The sequence below is a fragment of the Abrus precatorius genome, unplaced genomic scaffold (genome assembly GCF_003935025.1).
Source record: "Abrus precatorius isolate BTA unplaced genomic scaffold, Abrus_2018 Scaffold10, whole genome shotgun sequence".
Lineage (NCBI taxonomy): Eukaryota > Viridiplantae > Streptophyta > Magnoliopsida > Fabales > Fabaceae > Abrus > Abrus precatorius.
This window is the reverse complement of record NW_020874292.1, coordinates 20,363,203-20,386,593: the sequence shown is the minus strand read 5'-3', so window position 1 is coordinate 20,386,593 and position 23,391 is coordinate 20,363,203. Positions and strand designations below refer to the sequence as shown.

At 32.2% G+C, this 23,391-nt stretch overlaps 2 protein-coding genes across 5 annotated transcripts; both read left to right on the top strand.

The window, feature by feature from the left end:
- The first annotated feature begins 78 nt into the window (after positions 1-78).
- On the top strand, positions 79-991 carry LOC113853066 (NAC domain-containing protein 104-like). Of its 2 annotated transcripts, none has more exons than XM_027483513.1 (3): positions 79-262; positions 418-689; positions 832-991. In XM_027483513.1, the coding sequence occupies exons 1-3, from the start codon at positions 100-102 to the stop codon at positions 961-963; spliced, it is 567 nt and encodes a 188-aa protein (XP_027339314.1). In that variant the 5' UTR covers positions 79-99; the 3' UTR covers positions 964-991. The 2 variants fall into 2 exon arrangements, with proteins under 2 accessions (XP_027339314.1, XP_027339315.1); XM_027483514.1 differs by having other exon boundaries at positions 418-704.
- Positions 992-8,193: 7,202 nt separating this feature from the next.
- LOC113870368 (phosphatidylserine decarboxylase proenzyme 2-like) lies at positions 8,194-22,905 on the top strand. Of its 3 annotated transcripts, XM_027506966.1 has the most exons (21): positions 8,194-8,517; positions 8,594-8,673; positions 8,805-8,829; positions 9,403-9,462; positions 9,722-9,790; positions 9,912-10,004; positions 10,084-10,134; positions 10,558-10,641; positions 10,971-11,062; positions 11,325-11,480; positions 11,655-11,739; positions 12,656-12,767; positions 18,276-18,376; positions 18,591-18,638; positions 19,211-19,357; positions 19,972-20,067; positions 20,147-20,221; positions 20,329-20,421; positions 21,010-21,096; positions 21,182-21,232; positions 22,243-22,905. In XM_027506966.1, exons 1-21 carry the CDS (start codon positions 8,335-8,337, stop codon positions 22,348-22,350), a joined length of 1,896 nt encoding a protein of 631 aa, XP_027362767.1. In that variant the 5' UTR covers positions 8,194-8,334; the 3' UTR covers positions 22,351-22,905. The 3 variants fall into 3 exon arrangements, with proteins under 3 accessions (XP_027362767.1, XP_027362774.1, XP_027362781.1); XM_027506973.1 differs by lacking the exon at positions 9,722-9,790 and having other exon boundaries at positions 8,304-8,517; positions 22,243-22,513; XM_027506980.1 differs by lacking the exon at positions 8,194-8,517 and having other exon boundaries at positions 8,651-8,673; positions 8,810-8,829; positions 22,243-22,513.
- The last annotated feature ends 486 nt before the right edge of the window (positions 22,906-23,391 follow it).

The window sequence follows — 23,391 nt, the reverse complement described above, 5'->3', positions numbered from 1 at the left end:
TATCTCTTTGCACTATAAATACCGTCCTTTCCAAACCCACCTTGAACATTAACACCATCTTCATCCTCATCGATCCCTATTTCATTTGTTGTGCCTTCAATGGGAGATAACAATGTTAATCTTCCACCCGGGTTTCGCTTTTATCCCACAGATGAAGAACTTGTAGTTCATTTCCTTCACAGAAAGGCATCGCTTTTACCTTGCCACCCTGATGTCATCCCTGATCTTGAGGTCTACCCCTATGATCCATGGGAACTTGAAGGTACGGTACCATTCTTTATTTGTTTTGGTTTCAACTTTCAATACAGCTATTTGTTTCAATTCATTTCATGCATGCCAATCAATTTTAACTGTTAGGATATATAAATGGAAAATTGAACGTTGGTATATTGTATTATGTATATTATTGATGGACAGGTAGAGCTTTGGCAGAGGGAAACCAATGGTACTACTATAGCAGAAGGATACAAAATAGGGTCACTGGCAATGGGTATTGGAAGCCAACGGGAATGGAAGAACCAGTGGTTTCTAGCACAAACAACAAGAGAGTTGGCATGAAGAAGTATTTTGTGTTCCATGTTGGAGAATCCCCTTCTGGTATCAAAACCAATTGGATAATGCAAGAATATCGTCTCTCAGATTCTGCTTCCTCCAGCAGATCATCCAAAAGAAAGCCACAACAAAAAATAGTTAGTATTTATAATGTATACGTATGATATAGTTAAGAAAAGTTTCACCACAAAAATATATACAGTGACAATTTGAAAACAATCGTACAACACTTTGATTTGATTGCTGATTTTATTTCCTCCCCTTTTTTGTTTGATTCAGGATCACAATAAATGGGTGATATGTCGTGTTTATGAGCGCAATGGAGACGATGACAATGGAGCAGAACTGTCTTGTTTGGATGAAGTTTTCTTGTCATTGGATGATCTTGACGAAATAAGCTTACCAAATTAGATCATCATGCAAGGGATTCAATTAGCTTTCTAGCCAGCTAGTTGCAGTATCCAAATGGAAAATTAAGTAAAATAATTGTTGCTTGTTACTTATCGTTAATGTTGTTTACTGGGTCTAGTTAAATCTAGTGTAGCTGCCATTGTAATCAGGGAAATGGGTGTAGCTAGATCTCCCTAGTAGCCCTTCAAGTGGGGCACTATATGTAAAAAATTCATGGACAAACGATATGCAGAATGACGTCATGCTTTCAAAGATCCAATTCACTAATCACTACCATAGCCCCTCAAATTTGTTTGCCCCTTATTCTGTATAAGAACACGTGGATAATCGCCAGCACAGTGTCCATTCTCAGCCATTAACATGGGTCAATAACCCAGTAAATCCAGATATGGTGGCGCTTAATTTACGTTTCATTACATTATTTTTTTGCATCACCACTGTCGCATTAAAGTTGGTGCACGTGAGGGTATTTTCTTAATAATAATAATAATAATAATAAACCCATTAACCCGTATACCAGAGTTTACTTTCAAAAAAAAAAAACATTTCCGTTCTACAAAAAAAAAAAAAAAAATCTTCGTAATTCGTTTGTTATACACCTATTCTAAAACTTTTTATCTTATTATCTTATATAAGTTTTTATATTGTTCGTAAATATCTTTTATATTTATAAAATTATCTTATTTTTTTCATTTTTTCAAATTTAAAATTTAAGAGTCTCATCACATAAAAGTTATTAATATATATTAATTATTGATATTTAATAAATCTTTTATACTGTACAATAAAAGTATTATTTTAAAATGTTATTAATTTTTATTATTTGATACATATTATTCATAGTTATAGAGTTAAGTTAAAATAAGTTAGTCAAAATAATTTGTAAAAAATTATTGTTCAAAATATTTTTATTATTTATATATAATTATTTCAAAATAATTTTTTTAATTATTAATTATATGTATATTTACTATATAAAATAAAACACGTGGACATTTTACAAGCTACTAAACTAGTAATAATAATAAAGTGGTTTTAATGAATCAAATAGTTGGTTCATGTGATATCTATTTAATTCTCTTTAAGTAAGGTCTTGAGTTCTAATATTATATATAGAAAAAAATATTAAAAAATTAGTTTATCTGAATGCTGATGTTATTGATTCTATGAGAACTACATCTTAGCTAGGAATGGTATTTATAGTTTAGAAGAAGAAAAAAGAGAGAGACTTTAATGAGAGAAATATTATGCTAATAATACTTTTTTTTTTGTTTAAAAATTACAAGCTTATTTGATTTAAATTAAAAAAATGAATTTTCTGATGAAAAATTTATTTTAATAGGAATTAATGTGTAGTTTATAATAATTCAATTTATATATTTATCTCAATTATATTCAATGACTCAAAATTAATTTTATTTAACTTTAAATGCCAGCTTTATGTACGAATTAAAGGTGCATTCAAATTGTTTTAAAAAAACACAGGTGAAATTTCACTGAATAACAAAAAAAAAAAGTATTAAAAACATGTGAAATGTCATCCCTACAATTGGGAGTTGGGGCTCTCATGTGCAGTGATCGTGGAGAGAATAAAGTTATAATATTCACGAAACGTGAGAAGAGGAAGAGGACTGTGGAGCCCATTGAGCACTGTAAGGGAAGCTTGCAACTGAGCAATGGGCAATAAACCTATTAAGCTTTATAGCTTTTGCCTACAGCGATTGTTTTTGGTAGCTAGTTGTCTTGTGTCACAATGCTAAGGAACATTTTCTCTTCTTTCTTTCTTCTTTTTTTTTTTTTTTTTGGTTTAATTTTTTAATAAATATGGGTGGCTGCTTAGGGAAGCATCAAGTCATGTGTGATGCAAGCATTGGCATGCTTTCAAGCCCCAGCGTGAGCACTATATTATATGCACATATTGTCACCAAAGAGTGACAGACCATTACATGATGCTTACCATATTCGCATGGGGTTCTTTCTCTTCTCGTATATATCCACTAGCACACACTTGATAATGATGAGGAGCATTGTAATTTAATGACAAGGCTGCTCGTAAATTGGGTGAAGTAGGGATGAAAAACAGAAGAGTCCAAGAATTTGGGTTGGCTATCTTTGTCATCAGCATCTAATCTAATATCTAATATCAAATACAGTACACAATAATATGCAAGAGCTAATATAATATTTGACATGATTAGACACCATAATTGAGCCTAGTAAATATTTGGGCCACAGAACGAAACGAATCATATCCGTTCCATAAAATTTGAACTTAGTGTGTGTAGATTAGTTTTAAAAAATAGTTTATCTAAGCAGGTGATTATATATAATAATTAATTATATAAAATGTTTTTTATATTTAAATATGTGAAATGAGAAGTATTTTTAAATATTTAAATATATTTAAATTTTACAAAAGAATCATTTTTCGGTAAAATTATAAAAAAATAAAGTTATGTGTAAAATTGATTTTGTATCTAAAATAATTAATTATTAAGAATAAAATGAGAAAAAATAAAATTTAACTAGAAAATAAGTAGTTTATAATCTAAAATGCTCAAGTTTCAGCATATTAAATTATTTCTTTTTGAAATAATCATGTACTTAAGTTTTTTATGCAACAAAACTCAATATAAATAAATAGTACTTTTATGATTTTTTCATACGAAAAAACTTTCAATCTGCAATAAAAGTAATCACACTCAAACACATACTTAGTTTCTAGATCGAAATTAAACCATCATACAGTTGCTAAAATATTTATACACATTTCAAACTTTTAGTAAAAGAAGGAAGGGAAGTAAATAAATGCTGAGATAAAAGAATCCATACGCTATAACATTTTTGTTGCTCTCTTATATAAATTCAATTTATTATCAACTTTATGGAATGGTGAAGATAATAAGTTCTTATTTTTTGTATTTGTCAGTGAATTAATGAATGCGTAATTTTCGCAGGGACATGACCCTCAGGATGTATTACTGCTCGTGAAGAGAGACACATTCACACAGGGAAGAAAGAGCAACAGATTAATTAGAATGAATGAAGATGCTAACAATAAAATTGCTGTACCGGGTTAATGATAATCTTGGTAAAGGCTAAAGGTGTACTTGATAATGAATAACATAGATGAAAGTGGATTTGTGGATGACAAAAAAAAGTTACAAAAACGATTGGTGTGCTTTTAATGTGAACAAAGAGAGGTGTTTTGTTCTATCATCAATAGATTTCTTTCAAAATTTGAGTAGAAAAAAAAGATGAAACAGAAAGGTCCATTTCCTTATAAATTCCTCAACATGATCATGCCAAATTATAAGTGAAACTTTATTTACACTTGATTCCAACACATACATGTAACTGAGAGTAGGATAATGAATATATTCACTGCTCCTAATTAAGAAAAATTCATTCCACCTGTGTTTTTCCTATTTTGCATTAACCAACAAATGACATTAATTTACTCTCCATTTTTCATTTCCTCTTAATTTAGTAACCTTCTTTCCTGATTTGTTGCGTAAAACAGGTCCCCCATGTAACGTATATGAAGAACTGAAGAAGCATGAATTTCTCAGTGATTTTGATAAAAACAAAACAAAAACCTAGTACATCACTGCATTAAAAGGCAACGTTTCCTAGTAACTAGGCAGTCCAGAATGCGTTGTTCCACAATTCCTTCATTACAACTTGGATAGTAACATTCACCATTTACGAAGAATACAATTTACGTAAATCCTTCGCTACCAAGTAATATCATAGATGTATTTCAATTCATTATGGTTCTTTTATTAATTAACAGTCACAAGTCCCAAAAAGATGCAACTGATCGGTAACACTTCTCTTCCAAGTTATTAGCTCAAGTACTTTTTATAAAAACTAAAAGACTAAATTACTATGACTAAGAAAAATAATTAAATCAGTTATATTTTTTATAAATATAAATTTTATTTTAAGAATATCTATGATATTAAATGATGTAGTTAATAATTTGTATATTTAATAAAATTAATAAAAAAAGAGTATAAAAGAAATTTAATATTTAATACATCTTGAATCTATTATAATAAAGATTGGAGGTAGTATATATTAAACAACTGAGATTTCAATTTAAAATGATATTTTTCATTTTTATATATTAATTTCAAGTCAAATGCCCTTTTCACATTGAGATTTTGAAGATTGAATCCATCTAATTGAACTTAATTAGTTGTATATAAAATGATATATAGCAACATTTTAGTAAGTTTGTGTTTCTGTACAAAAATGAATATCAAAGTAAGAAGGAGAGAAATGGATTCATATTCTTGAAATGTATGGGAATGAATAAGGAAGAGGAAAAACAAAATTTAAGTAAAATAAGTGAAATAGGTAGAGAATGAATGGATTCTATTGAACTTTTCATGTGTTGTTTTAAATTATTTTTTAAGTACATTTTGACCTTGTATTTATAGTTGTGTATTCAAGTTTAAACAAAATGCACATTTATTATGTTCATACAAGTTGAACGACATTATAATATACTGGAATTAGACTGCATCCCAATATTTGACTTCGCTTTGTCTCTAATCGAATGTATCCCTTTTTTCCAAGAAATAATGGGTATGACCTTTTGTATCATTGTATATATATGCAAAGCATGCTGCGATTTGGACCTTTAATTGTGTTATTGTCCATGCGAGTGTATGTCTATCACAATTAATTAGTACGAAAGAACTTCAACCCCCCGGGTCCCCCTGCTTTTCAATTGTTACTTATAATAATATTATTATTTCATTGCTTAATCGGATTGTAACCACTGAGCCTCCTAATCATCTCACTCGTGCTTGTTTGTTAACATGCCACATGCGCCTTCAGAGACAGAAAGAGAAGTGCGCATGTGATTTTGGCAACTTCAAAGAGCCGAAAAACCATTACTCAAAACACAATTAGATTCTAGTTCCCAATCCCACATAAAATATGTGCTACCGATTGACTTGGAAAGTTGAAAATGCCAAATCAAATTGGAAGCTATAATGATTGCCAAAGTCATGACAATGGGCCTAATTTTCAACTTCTTCATAAAGCTTTGGTTGTTTGCAACAAAATTTATGTATATAAAGACATAAAAGGGAAGGCAGGTGTTTGACATGTAACCATCCATCCCAACCCTCTTGCTCTCTAGCTTGCTTGTTTTCTTGGTATGATGATGATGATGGTTTTTTTTAATTGCAAAAAGGGCAACTAGTGAGAATCATTATGAAGCCAATACCTATGTAGCTTTTGAGTGAAGCTAATTACACTAATCGATCCATGCAACCATCAAAGGTCAACAAAAAGTTCCAAATGAGCCAACCTCACACAAAAGGAATCGAAAGGGAAAAGGCAATCGAAGTTGAAAATGCTGAGTTTGGGTGTGCCAAAGGAAGAGAACTTGTCGCACAAGTGATCAAATCTTAACATACAGAGGAAAGAATAAGTGAAAAAACTGCCTTGTGCGCTATGCAATGAGAATTCAGGAACTAACCCACACGAGGGCCACACATAAAGGATTAAAAGATATAGAACAGTGAAGACAACTTTAAAATATTACTTTGTCTCTTGCCATACCGGAGTAATTAACATATTATACAACCGAAAACATTAGATAGATATAAAAATTGCTTCGAGGGGGGAAAATGTCAATCGATCATTGCTTTTTTAAGCGCAATATGGCAAATAAAGACTAATATGGATGATGCAACTATGCAAGGAGTGACCACGCAACTCAAAATCCAATTACTTTTGTACTTGAACTCAAATAATGATGCTGATACAATACATAATTAAACATGTGATCTCTCTATCTATACGAATTATTCAAATTAAAATGCTTGATTATTATAAAAATATCAATAATAAATATAATTAATTACATTTTATGTAAATGATTTTTTTAAGGTAAACGTGAGTTTTTTTTAAATGATAATGCAGGGTTAACTAACTTTTATTCTTAACTATTCATATATTAATTACATGGTTCAAATTTATCATTTTTATAATTTTAAAATAAGACATTTTTTTATAGATACATTATCATATGTGCTATAAGTTATGCAATTGTATAAATATAGTTAAATGGTTCTCATTTTTATAAAATTTTAAAATATATACTGCAACAATCTTGATAAACATCAACGGGTTAAAAAAAAAGAATTTATATAATATTTTATAGATGTAATTTCTATAAAAAATTTTTATTTGATAGTAAATTTTATAATAAAATAATTTTATAAAAAGCACTTTGTTTGTTCAACATAAAAGCATGTTTTCAAGTATGTTTTTTGTATAAAGAGTAAGTTTTCATTGGGCGAGTGCTCAGATAGCGAGATTGGTTGCAGTCCAACAAAAGTAGTAACCACATAGCCCATTTGTAGTTCATACTCAATCTGGGGCTCGCCTATTGGGCCTTTGTCAATTTTGATATAAAAATAAAATTTAATACATAACCTTAATAACCATTAATTAATTTTTAAAATTAATATAATTGATTGACTTGAATCTTAAAACATAGTTAATTAAACTTATAAATTTAATAATTAATTATCAATTCGACCACTTAAAATATATATATATATCAATTTTATTGACGAGCCTGTTCACTTCCCAAATAAAAAGCTACAATCAATTTTGTCGAATTAATAAAAATAATAAATTTATATTCTTATAACATTAATAAGTAAATTTTGTCAATTTGGGAGACTAAATTAATTATTTCACTCGTTTGAAATTGAGTGAAAAAGTAAAACTAATTGATTTTAATTATTATTATTATATATATAAGATAAAATTCAAATTTAAAAATTAAACAAATATAAAAATATGAGTGAAATATAGCTAAAATTTTAAAAATTAAATATTAAAATATGAAATATAGAGAGTTTTTAAAATTTATTATAGCTAAAAAATTGTTATTAATGATTTTAAGTTTTTATATTTATGTAATATTTTAAAATCTCATTTTTTGAAATATATTATTTTTAATTATCATGTAAAAAAAAAATAACTCGATAATGTTTGACGTAAAATTATAATTTTAAATAATAATAGTAGTACGGGATTGTATTTTTTATTTATTAAAAATTCTCAATTTCATAACTTTTTAAAAACACTTGACAGATTTGAAAATTTAATCCTCTTTCCAGGCGAATAGTACTTCTTCTCCACTAAGAAAAAGGAGGCATAAAAGGACAAAATAAAACTACAAAAGGTGGAGCGCATTTGGAAAAACTAGAGATTCAACGGCGTACTGAGTTGAACATTGAATACTCGCAGACGCTCACTCCCCTAAACGCTCAACACACACTCTAAACGAACGGAATAAACCGAAACAGTCACGAGAGTGTGACTGCGCGTGAGATGGGTCACCATCACTCCAAATCATCATCGTCTTCAGAAAGGAAAGGATCGCTTCGTGCTCGCCTCAAAGAGCGTCTTCACCATCGCCATTTCCTTCATCACAGAAGTGGTAGCTCCTCTTCCCCTCACAAGCTCCTCTCCGCCGATAACTTCGCCGGAATTGCTCTCCTCACCCTCCTCAGCGTATGCTTCTTCCTTTCCTTTCACCATTTACAGTTATTTTCTATTTTACTACAACTTTTGTGTTGAATTTTTGTAGGCGGAGCTGAAATTCAAGGACAAATGGATTGCGTGTCTTTCTCTCGGAGAACAAACTTTCCGCACAAACACCTCTGACCAGTTAAGCTCATCTCACGCTTCGTTCTTTTAACTCAAAAACTGAAATATAAAATAGAGGATAAAAGAGAATAATCGTGTTGTCTTTAGTAGTTAATCGATCGTGTATTGATTTTGTGTTGTTGGTGGTGCAGCACAGACAAACCAGCTTGGAACTCTGTGAGTACTCTAAACCATTACATCTTTTTGCATTGATGATTTCCTCGTGATTCATGTAGATTGACGGTTTTGATTTAAAGACATACTTTCATATTTATATACGTAAGTAACTCAAAGGATGTTTTGCAAGACTTATACCGTACGTACTTGAAAACTGTTTGAGTATTTGGACTAAACATCTTGAGGATAATAATGCATCCATGGATTTTTATTTATTTTTTTGGTAGGACAAACACTTCTGCACTGATGATTTAGTTTAAAGTATTGTGCTATTATTTTGATTTTCATGGATATAGTTAATTCGAGATACTTTTATGACTTTCTATTATTTTTAACGATAAAAGTTTACATATTTCCTTTTAATGTGAAAATTTGAATCCATTCAGATATAGGAGTGGGTGCGAGAATTAATTTTCTATGGCAAAGAAAAAAATATTTGCTGTGATCTTTAGTTATTCACTTTCATCTTTGATATTTTATGATTGATTATTTTCCTGTTTCTTAATGACTTTTGAGTAAATGATCCAGTAAATAGGATAGTTTTTCTTCTGTGTGACTAATTTTCTTCCACAGGAAAAGAAACTTCTTTTGGAACAGAACGGGCCTCATGTTGTGAGAATTTCTGTCTTCGAGGTGTGCTATAAGAATTATGAACCTTTTAGTTCTTTCTTTGATTATGTATTACCCTGAAATAAGCTTTTTAAAAAAAAAAAAAAAAATTGCAATCATTTGATACTCACCTAACCTTTTGATGAACAAGATTTCTGAAAATTTGATTTTTTACCAAGCTTGGTGGCATTATATGATCCATGTAGCTGACCTCGCCTTGAAAGATAAGGCTTGGTTGTTGTTGTTTGATACTTACCTAAGTTTAATGTTTTTTCTCATGTAGACCAACAAACTGTCCAGCAATACTCTTGTTGGATACTGTGAGGTTGATCTACTTGAATTTCTGACCAAGGTGAGGTAACTTAAAAAAAATGCCAATTTTAGAATTGTTCATCTATTGGCTAATTCTGTTCCCTTAGGTTTCAGCTTTATTCATTTTATACACTTTTGTTGTGAATGATTTGATGGTGCAGGATTCTGATTCTGAAAGCCAGAAATTTGACCTTTTAGATCCATCTGTGCCAGGAAAAGTGGTTGGCAACATTTCCATTTCATGCTCTATAGAGGTATATGACATGTGATGTTAATTCTCTAACTGTTTAGGTGTGATAAAAATTTCTAACAATAATGAGTAAAAACTAACAGGATCCAATTGAAACGGAGAAAGGCTTTGTTAGACGCATTTTATCTATTGTGGTAAGTTTGATCTTCCTTTGTTTTCTGATAACCTGTGCCAAGTGTCAGCTTAAATAAAACACACATGATGGTAGCTGAAGAAGTGGCAGTGTATAATCTCCTTCCTTTACATGAGGGTACTGATATAGTGTATAGTCTCCAATAGTAACACACATTTGTCACATGTACAAATTGCTAGGTGATTGTAGATATTGATGAGTGATTAATCCAGTTTATTCCTGCTGTCTCTTTTCTAGCTATCTGTGTTGAAGGCTTTTTAAACTAGATGAAGTCTATATAAGTTGCATGTAAGAATAATTGAAATCTATGGGCCATGGAGAGTACAATCTAGATTTCATTAGTTTTCTTGATAATTTAAATTTACTGATCTTCTCCGCACCCTCTAATGTTTAATACCAACTTGAGAAGTTATCTTTTATGTAGGACTACAATGAAGATGGGATGCTTTCACTCTCTGAATTTTCTGACTTAATTGATGCCTTTGGCAATCAAGTAGCAACCAGCAAGGTTCAGACTTGAAAAGTTATTTTGCATATAATAGTTTTCTGTTACTTATTGTGTTTGAATTATTTTCTTGCTAAATCATGTTTAGTTTGGTTATATGCCTGCATTTGGACTTTGATTCAGATTTTATTACCTTCTATGTTATATAAAATAATAACATCTTGATTGTCAGAACTTAGAGAACCTTGAATTTGGTTCACTACAAGCACGTGTGGTACTCATTGGTCAAATAACAAATCATTACCTTGTGAATGCTGAAATGAGTTACAATATATGTCTAGTTTTATATACATGTTTTTACCATCTCACCAATCCGATTTATTTTTCAACAGAAAGAAGAGCTGTTCAAAGCAGCTGACAAAAATGGAGATGGTGTTGTGAGCATGGACGAGTTGGCTGCTCTTCTTGCTTTTCATCAAGAAAAGTAATGACTCATCTGGATTACAAGAGATAAAAACTTTAATTTTGTAAATGTATTGTTGTCTTTTGCTACAAGTACAGATGTATTTATTTAATTGGTGTTGCTATATCAGTTTCAAGATTTGATGATTTATAATTATGATTGTGATTGACTTACTGTGAAGTTTGTGAGGAAGACTACAAGTAGGGATTTCCATTTTTAAACTGTAGTTTGATTACATTTGTTTCATAATTCTTATTTGCTTAGCTAGCATCTGGTATTGCAGGGAACCATTACTGAATTGCTGTCCTGTTTGTGGTGAGGTTCTTCGGATTTCTGACCAGTTGAACAACATGATCCACTTAAGTCTTTGTTTTGATGAAGGGACAGGAAACCAGGTGATGACTGGAGGGTTCTTGACTGATAAACAGGCTTCATATGGGTAAATTTCTTCAAATTGCTGCTAATTTAGGCATTGAAAGGCAGGGTACGAGAGAGCATAGCCTTATTGACTAATGGATTATATAGTTTTTAGTGCCACATATATGGACTATTGTTATGTAGTGATTGTATGACATAAGAAAATACAAAATTTATTTATTTTCTGTTTATCTAGGTGGTTTTTCAAATTGAGTGAATGGGCCCATTTCTCATCCTATGATGTTGGTATTCGATCTGGATCAAGTGCTTCCCATATTCTGGTATGCAATATGTCCCACTTTAGCAACTGAGCACATTTATATTTATATGATATACATCAAACATGAATGTATGTTGCAAGTCATATCAGGCTGTACAGCACCACTTTGAAATTCCTTATTTTTAATGCTAATGACTGAGTTTGCTCAGTCACATCCACCATAATTAGAAGAAAAGCTTCCGAACTTTTTGCTAACATATATCAATCTTAGCACCCCATCTGTGCTATTACCAACTGTCAGCATTTGTCATGCATAACACTTCTTCAATTCTTGAGGATTTGAATTGCATTGGCTTAACATTTACATCAAGGTAGAGAATTAGAGATATCTTTAGGGTATGTTTGGATGATGGAATTAGAATTGTAGTTCAGAATTTTAATTTCAATTCCAATTCTGACAAAATTGGAATTGGTTCATAATTATAGTTTGTTAGAGTTTTGCAAAGAATTAGACATAGAAATAAAATTCTAAATTCAATTCCAAATTTCTAATACTACGGAAGTGATAGTGTAGGTGGTGGCGTTGGTGATAGTGGTGTGGTGAGGATGGCAGAAGTGATGGTAGAGATAGCAAAGGGGGGGCTGCAATGACTGAAAACAGGGAGAGCAATTGGGTCAGTAAGGGAGTGAGGAATTGATGTTGGTTAGGCATTTGAAATGACTCGAGCTAGTTATTATGTAATTTCAAAAGATTATGATTTTAATTCTAAAAGAATTTCCAAACATAAAAATTGGAAATAGTATGACCAATTCCTATGTCCAACACTATGGCTCAATTCTAGACCCCAAATGGACAATGAGGTAATTTGAGGAAATTGGAAAATTAATACTAAAATACTAGTATTTTAATCCTATATTTGTACTTCTTTACCCACTCAGCATGTTATTTATTTATTTTAATTTTTTTTGGGCATCAGGTATATGATCGGAAGTCTCAAAGGCTTGTTGAAGAAATAATTGATAAAAAGATTGTTTTGTCAATGAGAGCCATTTATCAGTCAAAAATAGGTCTTGGCCTAATGGACATAGGTATGGGTGTTTATTTATTTATTTTTGAGTAGTTGAAAGAAGCTCTAGGCTACATTTATATGTACCTTGATCAGTCACCACCCTCTGTTGTGGCAATTGCTTATTTGGTGATGTTAGTAGAACTAATGCTATGTAACAAATCAAGAGCCCAATTCAGACCATGACAAGCACAAAACAACACACGCCAACAATTGTACAACACCACCACATTCTTGTATATTAGAAAAAGGTTAATTATTTATAGGCTATAAATATTTGTTAGCTTCTCGAATAGTCTAAGCTATATATAGACTATTTTCTTTACTTTTACTTTTGGTATTATCCACGAGTCATTACTCTATATATTTGTATACATTGGATTCAGTAATATACATTGATTTTATCTTACATCATTACTATTCAGTCTTTGTCTTTTCCCTTTTATGGTATTAGAGTTCCCACCTAAAGCTCTGCTGATACCCAACCGTTTATATCATGTCAGACACAGCCTCCACCAATTCTAATAATGATTCTAGTCCTATGCTTACTGATACTCCAAACGATGACCCAAGCCAAAACCCTTTTAGTCCCTATTATATCCATTTTAGTGAGAGCCCTTCATCAGTCCTTGTTACCCTTGTTCTTGTAGGTAACAACAATCATTCATGGTCACAATCCTTCAAAATGCCTCTTGTTTTCGAAAACAAGATGAGATTTTTAAACGATTCCATACTCATTCCTGCTACCACGAACCCTCTGTTTTCCTCCTGAGAAAGATACAACACTCTCATCATGTCTTGACTCTTGAACTCGTTGTCTCCATCAATTGCTCATAGCGTTATTTATTTCAATTGTGCACTAAATATCTGGACAAATTTGCGAGAACATTTTTCACAAAGCGATTTGTCACGCATCATAGAGCTACAGGAAGAGATCTATGGACTAAGATAAAACTCTTGCACTGTCACATATTACTACACCAGCTTGAAATCCCTCTAGGAGGAGCTGGATAATTATTGCCCAATTCCCGTTTGCACCTGCTTAGCAAAGACATAACTCAAAAAAGATTTTATCATTCTCTTTCTCAAGGGATTTGATGACCGTTTCTCTGTGGTTCGCTCTCAAATCTTGCTCATGGACCCATTACCCACTGTCAATAGGGTGTTTTTCATGGTCCTTCAGCAGGAACACCAACAATCTCCAGCCCTTGCTCTAACGAGCCCAATTCGTTTATAAATGGGGTCTTTCGTTGTCTTCTTTCGGTAAAAGGTGAGCTTCACCACAAACTAGTACTAGAAACTCACAAACCAGTGCTGGAAAAGAGAACTCCAACAAGAAATGTTCATACTATGGCCGCACTAGACATTCTATTGATATTTGCTATGTCAAACACGGCTACCCTCCTAGACACCCTCGCTATCTTGGCCGCCCAAAATACCATAATTGTGCCTTTGGTTCGACCTCCATCAATAGTGTCGTGAAGGAAGAGTTGTGCGAGGAAAATGAACCCTCAAAGGAGCACTCTCCACTTGGACTGAGTCTTAATCTCACCCAAGCCCAATACCAGCATGTCATAGATTTACTCCAACAACAGCCTTCTCTTACTAATGGTGTGGGCCCAGATGATAATATGCAGCCCACTCGGGCTAACTTTTCCCAAGTTTCCAAAAAGGGCCTAACTTGTTTTCTTGGTCCAAATTGTGGTATTCATTTTGCTTTTTGCATCACCAATTATAAAATGAATCACAGTGTACACACACTTTCAATTAATTCCTCACATAATGCACCTTGAATTATAGATTTAGGAGCCACTGATCATATTGCCTCATCTTTGCGCTATTTTCAAGCTTATTAAAAATTAAAACTTGTCAATATTAATTTGCCTAATGGTGCTACTATCATAGCTTATTTTTCATGAACTGTCCAATTTAACTCAACCTTTGTTATTCATGATGTGTTTTATGTTCCTGGATTCAACTTTAACCTTCTTTCCATATTCAAATTAATTTCTGCCCTTATATAAACTCACTTTTTTTTATGTTTCTTGTAAAATACAAGAAGTGAACTCATTGAGAATGATTGGTTTGGCTAAACTGAAGTAAAGTCTATATCATTTGCTAATTAACAAAGAAGAGCAATTTCTTGCATTCAGAATCTCCCATGTTAATAATGCCTTTATCACTCCCCTTGTCACTTCCTCCAATCTTTGGTACTAATACTATAGATTAGGAAATCTATCTGGAAAACGTCTTAATGTTTTACATGAACAGTTTCCTTTTATTGTTAAACATATCAATGAAGATTTGATATTTGTCATTTAGCCAAGCAACAATAGAGCTTTCAAAATTTTTTATTTAATTCATATGGATATTTGGGTCCTTTCTCTAAAACCTCTGTTTATAGTCATAAATATTTTTTACCATTCTTGATGATTATAGTTGTTACACTTGGGTTGTCTTATCGAAATCAAAGTCTAAAGTAAAATTAAATGTGCACAGTTTTATTGTTTTTTTGGAAAATTAATTTGAATCAAAGGTTAAGTGCATTCATTCTGATAATGAACCTAAATTTTTTCTAAAAGATCTTTTTTCTTCAAAGGAAATTATTCATCAAACAAGTTGTGTTTATACTCCCCAACAGAACGGGAAGAAGAATTGAAAGAAAACATCAACATATTTTAAATGTAGCAAATGCCCTCATGTTTCAATCTCATATACCCAAACATTTTTTGTCTTACACCATTAAACATTTTATTTATCTCATCAATTGTATTCCATTAGTATCACTAGTCATTAAAAACAAAACGCATTTTGAACTGTTGCATCAACAAACTCCTGATTTTCTCCATGCTCAAAATTTTTGGTTGTTTAGGCTATGCATCCACACCAATTCATCATCAAAAATTTGATCCTAGGTCACGATGTGAGTGTTTTCGGGTTTTCAAAATGGTATAAAAGGGTACGTTATTTTTTACTTGCAAACTAAAGAAATTTTCATCTCTAGAAATGTTTTTCTAAGAAATGATTTTCTAAGAAATGATTTTTCCTTTCCAACAAAAGGATTTTCAAAATGTTTTTTCTCACCCATTTAATTCATCTCTTCCTTTGTCACATATCACTCATGATGCATTATTCTCTTGTACTCTAAAGCCCAATTCAGCCCAAAATCCTCAAAACCTACCCGAAATTAGTACACCCAAAATCACCCATTATAACTCGTACTCTTCATCTCCCTCACACAATTGAACCAAGTCTTCACATGAACAGACAAAGCAAACACTAGAACCCCTTCCCTTGCGTCATTCCAACTGTCCTAGCAATTAACCTCTTACCTTGATGGCTATGAATCTAATGCTTGCTCCAGCAAGCCTCCCCAATCATCCACTAAATGTTGACATCCCATCAAGTCGATGTTAAATTACTCACGCCTATCTCCTCCTCAGCATCATTATCTAATGTGTCTGTCATCTGAGCTTGAGCCAGCTAGCTATCAGGAGGCTGTCAAGCACCTTTGTTAGAGAGAAGCCATGAACACTAAGATAGGGCACTTGTTTTGAATAAGACCTGGGACATTGTGGATATTCCTTCAAATGTCAAGCCCATTGGTTGCAAATGGGTATACAAAATCAAGTGCAGACCCGATGGAAGTATGGAGTGCTATAAAGCACGTCTTGTAGCAAAAGGTTTTGCTCAAATTGAAGGAATTAATTACTTTAAGACTTTCTCCCCTGTTGTTTAAATGGCCACCATTCGGATTGTTCTTGCTCTAGCTTTGGTTAATCGTTGGCAATTACAGTAGTTGGACGTTAGCAATGCTTTCTTGCACGGAAATCTTTCAGAAAATGTCTACATGATTATTTCTCCTAGTGTCAACAGCCACACATCATCACAATGTTGCAAACTCAAGAAGTCTTTGTATGTTTTGAAGCAGGCCAGTCGCAAGTGGTATGAAAAACTATCAGTTTTACTCTTATCTTGTGGGTATCAGCAGGCTCAAGATGATCATAGTTTGTTCATAAAGGCTGAAAATGATGAATTCATTGCTTTAATTATATATGTCGATGATATTGTGATGACTGGAAATTCAGTCAAAGAAATTGCTAACCTCAAAGACATTCTCCATTCCAACTTTTGAATTTGGATTGGAAGTTGTTCACTCTGAGGTAGGAATTTCTCTCTATCAGCGCAAATACTGTCTAGATTTACTGCATGATTCTGGTCTGTTAGGCTGCAAGCCATCTCCCACAGCTATGGACAATTCACTTCGTCTTCATCAAGATTTGAGTGAAGCTCCTACTAATCCTCTTTCCTACAGACAATTAATTAGTCACCTTATATACCTCACTAGCACTCAACATGATATTGTCTTTGTTACACAACAACTTAGTCAATTCATGGCCAATCCGACACAGCACACCTCTGAGCTGTCATGAGAGTCATTCATTACCTTAAAGGCTGTCTAGGAAAAGGATTACTCTTTTGCAGATATTCCCATATTCAACTCCTTGGTTTCAGTGATGTAGACTAGGCCACTTGTGTTGACTCAAGGCAATCTGTGACTGCCTATTGTTTCTTTCTTGAAAATTCCTTGATTTCTTGGAAGAACAAAAAACAAAACATTGTCTCTCACTCATCATCTAAAGTTGAATATCATGCTCTCGCCTCAGCTACTTGTGAGTTACAATGTTAACTTTTTTGCTCAATGAGTTGAAATTTCCTTGTTCTAAGCAAGTTGTTTTGTATTGTGATAACCAAAGCGCTTTGTACATTTCTGCAAACCCTACTAAGCATTTGGAAATTGATTGTCATCTTGTTCGAGAAAAACCTCAAGTTGGTTTGATGCATCTACTTCTCATTTCTTCTTCTCGTTAGCTTGTGGATATATTTACAAAAGCTCTGTCACCTAGATTATTTCATTCCAATTTATCCAAGTTGGAGTTAGTCTACATTTTCCTACCTACAGCTTGTGAGGAGCTAACAAATGAAGAGCCCAATTTGGACCATGACAATTACAAAATGACACACCAACAATCGTGCAACAACAACAGATTCTTGTATATTAGGAAAAGGTTAATTATAGGCTGTAAATATTTGTTAGCTTCTAGAAAGTCTGAGATATATAGAGGTTAGTTTCTTTTTTTTACTTTTGGTATTATCCACGAGTCATTACTCTATATTTGTATACATTGAATTCAGCAATATACAGTGATTTTACCTTTCAATCATTACTATTCAATCTCTGTCTTTTCCCTTTTACTATGAAAACGTTGCTGGTTAAAAATTGCCTTTAGAATATGTTAGATCTAGCTGACATTTCTTTAAGCTTAAAGTAGTTTAGGAATAAGGAATAAGGAAAAGTGTAATTAGTTAGAAATTGTTTTATCATAATGTACCCTTCTAGCATATGGGTCACCCTTACTTGAAACCTGGGTTGTGAAGTCAATATGAGATTCAAAATGGATCTGAATAAGATTTTCCTTCTGTGTTGAGTTAGTTTGTGTGTTTACATTGGTAAACCTATCATATGCAGGGGTGAAGGAGCTCTTGCAAAGCATCTCTGAAAAACAGGGAGCACGAATGGATTCACCTGAATCGTCTGCAGATATACCAAAATTTATTGAATCTTTTAAGGTATGACAATGGTTCTCTTAGTCTTGTGAATAGCACATTTTGATTTTGACATGTCATAGGAACTTCTAAGTTTGTAGTTATGTGGTGCCCCTTGATTGAGGGTTTTGACCATAGTTTCATTCATTGTGGTGGTCCTACTTAGGTTCTTTATTTGATTTACTTGTGGGCCTGTAATTACACCCTTCTTATAAAAGATGTAACTATTGTGTTGTAGGATCAAATCAACTTAGCTGAAGTCAAGTATCCACTGGAACACTTTAAGGTGGGTCAAACTTTGTATCAAGTTTGAGTTTATTTGTTATTGATGCACAATTGCTCATGAACATACTTTTTGATCCTGTTAGTTATTTAGAATGCTTTACCAGTTCAATATGATTATGCTTAAACTAATGGTGTTTATTCATATGCATACAATCTTTTGTCTTAGTGTTAATGACCTGCCAAATTTTTTTTGACAAACATTGACTTTCCTCCTATCCTTAAGTTACAGCCAATGCTTACTTTGCAACATATTCTTAAGCTTGGTGCCTGTTTTTGAAAATAATCTGATGACTGTCATTCCTGTTGTTAAAGGCTTTCATTCTGGATACAATATGTGTTTTAGTTACAATATAGCATTTTTTTCCCCATTAAACTGAGAATTTGATCGACAGGGAACTGAGAATTTGTATTCCATTAAACTATAAAGTAGCAACGACTGTTTTGTTTGTACAAGTAATTGAGGAAGATGAGCGAAATTTCAGAGCAGTGCTCATACTGAAAATGATATAGAACTTCATAATGGTAGTGATTATCTTGTTAGACAATGCCTAACTTAAATTATGTTCTGGGCAGACATTCAATGAATTTTTCATTCGAGAGTTGAAGCCTGGTTCAAGACCAATTGCTTCTGCTGAACGTGATGACATTGCTGTATGTGCTGCTGATTGCCGTCTAATGGCATTTAAATCAGTTAATGACTGTACAAGATTTTGGATCAAGGTATTCATTTACATCTCTTGCATTTGGAAAGTTTCTGATCTCAAGAATGCAGTTTTTTCATATTCAAAATTGGAAATCTGCACTTAAGACATATTTATCATTCAGAAGCTGGACACTATTTCTGATGTAAACCAAAACTTTTCAGTTTGGAATTAAATAAAATGATAAAATTATGATTTTACTCATTGAACTTGGACACAGAAGTTGGGAGAGGGGCGGGGAATAGGAAATGGTTTTGCAAATATGAGATTACGATCTGAGGTTTATTCTTCTCATATTGCAGTTTTGCATGAGATCAAACTTGAGATGTAACATATGAAACAATTTAGGTGCTTAAACAATTTTTAATGTTGAAATGACCCTATGATTTGTAACTTACACTCTGTTCACTGCTTTTTCTTTATGATATTTTGTCTATTTCATCTTTTTAAATCCAAGAGATTGTACTATAATATTCAGCAAAGCTAGTGATTGAAATTGTTGCCAGCTAGAGGCAAGGAAATTTAGATTCTCTAAAACTTTAGTATATTTCTTTTTCTCGTCCTTCAATCTTTTCAAATTCATTTATATATGCCAAATGAAGTGCTTTTGGGATTATTTGTGGTTACTTTTAGGGTCGTAAGTTTTCGGTTCAGGGCCTTCTGGGGAAAGAAATGTGTTCCAGTGCTTTTGTTGATGGAACAATGGTCATTTTCCGTTTGGCACCACAGGTATTTGTTTTTCTTTCAAAGTCACTGATTTTGTACATAATGTGATTGCAATTTTAATTTTGACATTTACTTACTGCAGGATTATCACCGTTTCCATTTTCCAGTATCTGGAATTATTGAGCAATCTGTAGATATCCCTGGATGCTTGTATACAGTATGTGTAACAATAATTTTAGTAAAATAATATTTCATATATATACTCTGTCTATTTTCTCTCTGTTAATTCTCATTTGCATTTCTTATCTGGTGTTCTCCTTATAGGTCAATCCCATCGCTGTAAATAGCAAGTACTGCAATGTCTTCACAGAGAACAAGAGAGTCGTTTCAATAATTTCAACTGTAGATTTTGGAAAGGTTGATCATTGCAATTAATTTCTCTGTCTAAGTGCATGAGTTTATAACTCTAACCTGTTGAAATTTATGCATATGAATTTATTGGAAAATATGATTTTGGGGACAACACTTATAAACCACTTCACTTCACTTGGCAATTGCTAATCATATTTTGTTTTTTGGAGAGCTACCCTTTGCTTCAGTTGTGAATTTTTCCTTTTTTTCTTTTCTAATTCTCTATATAATGTTTTAATCTGTTATTCCTCTTCCAATTTGCTATGTCTTAGATTGCAACACAAGTTACGACTATTTTCTTACCTTGTATAACTTTATACATAGCTTTTTGCCTGTTCCCTGTTGCATTTTATTCTGTGTTCTACATGTTAAATTTTTTCTTGGTTTGGTTCCTATTCATTTATTAAAAGCATATAATTTATCTATGCAATTTTTTTTACTCATGTTTTTATATCTTTTGCTATAATTTTGAAGTTTTGTTATGTTCCTGAAATGATTTCAATTAGTTGCCTACGATTTCACTGTATTTACTGCTTGTATTTTATCTTATAGCTGCAAAACTGTATCGATTTGAATCTTATAATTTGGATTCAGGTGGCATTTGTTGCAATAGGGGCTACAATGGTTGGTAGCATTAGTTTTACAAAGAAAAAGGGTGACTATGTCAAGAAGGGAGATGAGGTTTGGGAAGTTATAGTTGATGATCGTCTTCCAATCTTATATGTTGTCATTGTTTCTAAGTGGCTTTTCTTTGCTTAATTTACAGTTTGGATATTTCTCATTCGGTGGAAGCACTGTAATTTGCGTTTTTGAAAAGGTTGGTATTATAATTTATTATACTGATTTTTATTTTTTAAATTAATTTTTTGTCTTATTGTAAAATTGTTTGAAATGGTTCTGATTCCTGATTTTACATGGTATGATATGTCTATGGGGTACCAATAATTCATGTCAAATCACAAAACTTGTATATTTTACCTTCTAAAATCTCATGTACTCCCCCTTCTATAAGCCCATGGAATACTTATGTTTATTGGTCATTTGTTAACTGGTGGATGTAGAAATGCTGTTGATTCATGACATGATTATTTAAAGAAAAACTACTGGCCAAAGGCAAAAGAAGTCGATATCCAATATAATTAGAAAGTTTTACTCGAGTCTAAGTATAAACTAATTATAAACCTCTGCATGCATGCTTCTTGGCATTTCTATTTTATACAAGGCCGAACTTTACAGTGTGCTATGGAGATTGACGAGGATTTGACATGATTTTTTAAAGTCCAATTTTTTATAGGATTGTACAGAATCATAATGGAGATTGATGAGTTCTCATCTCGTATGCGTACCTAGCTTAATAGGTCGACTAACATGTAAATAAGAAAACATAGAAATCAAACGGGAAATCAGGCTGGAGGAAGACAGAAATATTTCTCACCATTCAACTCGTTTATGGTAGTTGAAGTATATTTGCGTTTAGAACCAGTTAATGCTTAATAATTATTTCTGTTCATATCAATTATAAAAAACTATCTTGGTTAACTTTTGACAATATAATTCAGAGAACGGCATTACTGAAGTGCATCGTTGCTTTTAGCTACAATTGATGCAAATATATAATTGATGTTAGAAACTTCAATTTATTGCTATTTTAAAAACTTCATCTTTAGAGGGCTTTTAGTTATTTTTGAGAAGACGGCACTACTGAAGTGCACCGTTACTGAGATCGATCGTTTCTTTCTCAGAGTGAAATACACGCAAGCAGTGTGATCCTTTTTTTTGTTTTGTTTTTGTTTACTTATTTTGATTTTGATTTTTTGTACTCTGCAGAATTCAATTGCAATTGATGAAGACCTTCTAGCAAATAGCACCAGATCACTGGAGACCTTGGTTTCTGTAGGGATGAGATTGGGCGTCTCAACGAAGAAATTGTCTTGATGTTGGATTGATTAACTTGGAAATGTTGAAATTGAATACTAATTATTTCAATCATGACATTGTATGCTAATCATGGGAGATGTTTTCCCAATCTGTAAAGTAAACCTTTTTCAACATCATTCTCAAGTATTGCACTATCTGGCTCTATGTTTGAATAGTCTACTGTTTGATCCATGTGGAATAAGCTACGCCTTACAGAAATGCAGTTTCCTAAGCAGAGTAACGATGGATCAACAAACTTACCACCTCCCTGGCACTCCTTGGATAATATTTCCATCAAGTTGGGTAATGATGCATGGGCATATCTACAAGCAAGTCTTTACATAACACCATTGTAGGTTTATCATCCTCATGAGGTGACATAATGGAAGCACTTTTCATCTAGACATGTGTTCAATTGTAAATATTGTGTGGAAAGGGTTATACCATTTCTTTTTCTTCCTAAAGGGAATTTGAGATCCGACATGACGGTATTTGTCACTCGCAAAGTCCGTGACCGTCTCAACTATGTTTAACAATTTTCAAATTTAATTAGCGTATCCCTTTCAAGTTTTTTATTTTCATTCTTTTTTCTCTAAACATTTTTACGGTTTTTTTTTATGAGACTAAAATAAAGAGTAAAGAATAGTCACGATCAGAGATGGAAATAAATTAGGTTATGTTAGATTTTTATAAATAAATTTAACTTATTTAATAATTTTAAAATTTGAGTCTAATATATTAATTTATATTTATATTAAGTCTAATTTGACTTTTTTAAAAATATGCTTTGACTTATTAATTTTTTTTAATGATTTACTTGTCAATAATCACATCTGTTGAATAGAAATATTATGCTAAAATTTCATATAAAATGAACAAAAAAAAAAAAAGAAACTATATGCAGATAATGAAGAATTATATGACTGAATTATTTGAGATGTCCATGCTCATAAGAAATTGTAGAGTCACCCATTAATAGTGATGAGTTATTATCCTTTGATTGTTTATACTACCCCAAACATATGCATTTCCTAATTGAAATAGAATATTACTACTAAA

Bases quoted from the DNA above. Each gene is read 5' to 3' on its own strand.
- LOC113853066 (XM_027483514.1), top strand. From the start codon at position 100: ATGGGAGATAACAATGTTAATCTTCCACCCGGGTTTCGCTTTTATCCC. The intron at 263-417 runs GTACGGTACCAT...ATTGATGGACAG, and splicing joins TGATCCATGGGAACTTGAAG to GTAGAGCTTTGGCAGAGGGA. The intron at 705-831 runs GTATACGTATGA...TGTTTGATTCAG, and splicing joins AAATAGTTAGTATTTATAAT to GATCACAATAAATGGGTGAT.
- LOC113870368 (XM_027506966.1), top strand. From the start codon at position 8,335: ATGGGTCACCATCACTCCAAATCATCATCGTCTTCAGAAAGGAAAGGA. The intron at 8,674-8,804 runs GTTAAGCTCATC...TTGGTGGTGCAG, and splicing joins CGCACAAACACCTCTGACCA to CACAGACAAACCAGCTTGGA. The intron at 10,135-10,557 runs GTAAGTTTGATC...TCTTTTATGTAG, and splicing joins GACGCATTTTATCTATTGTG to GACTACAATGAAGATGGGAT.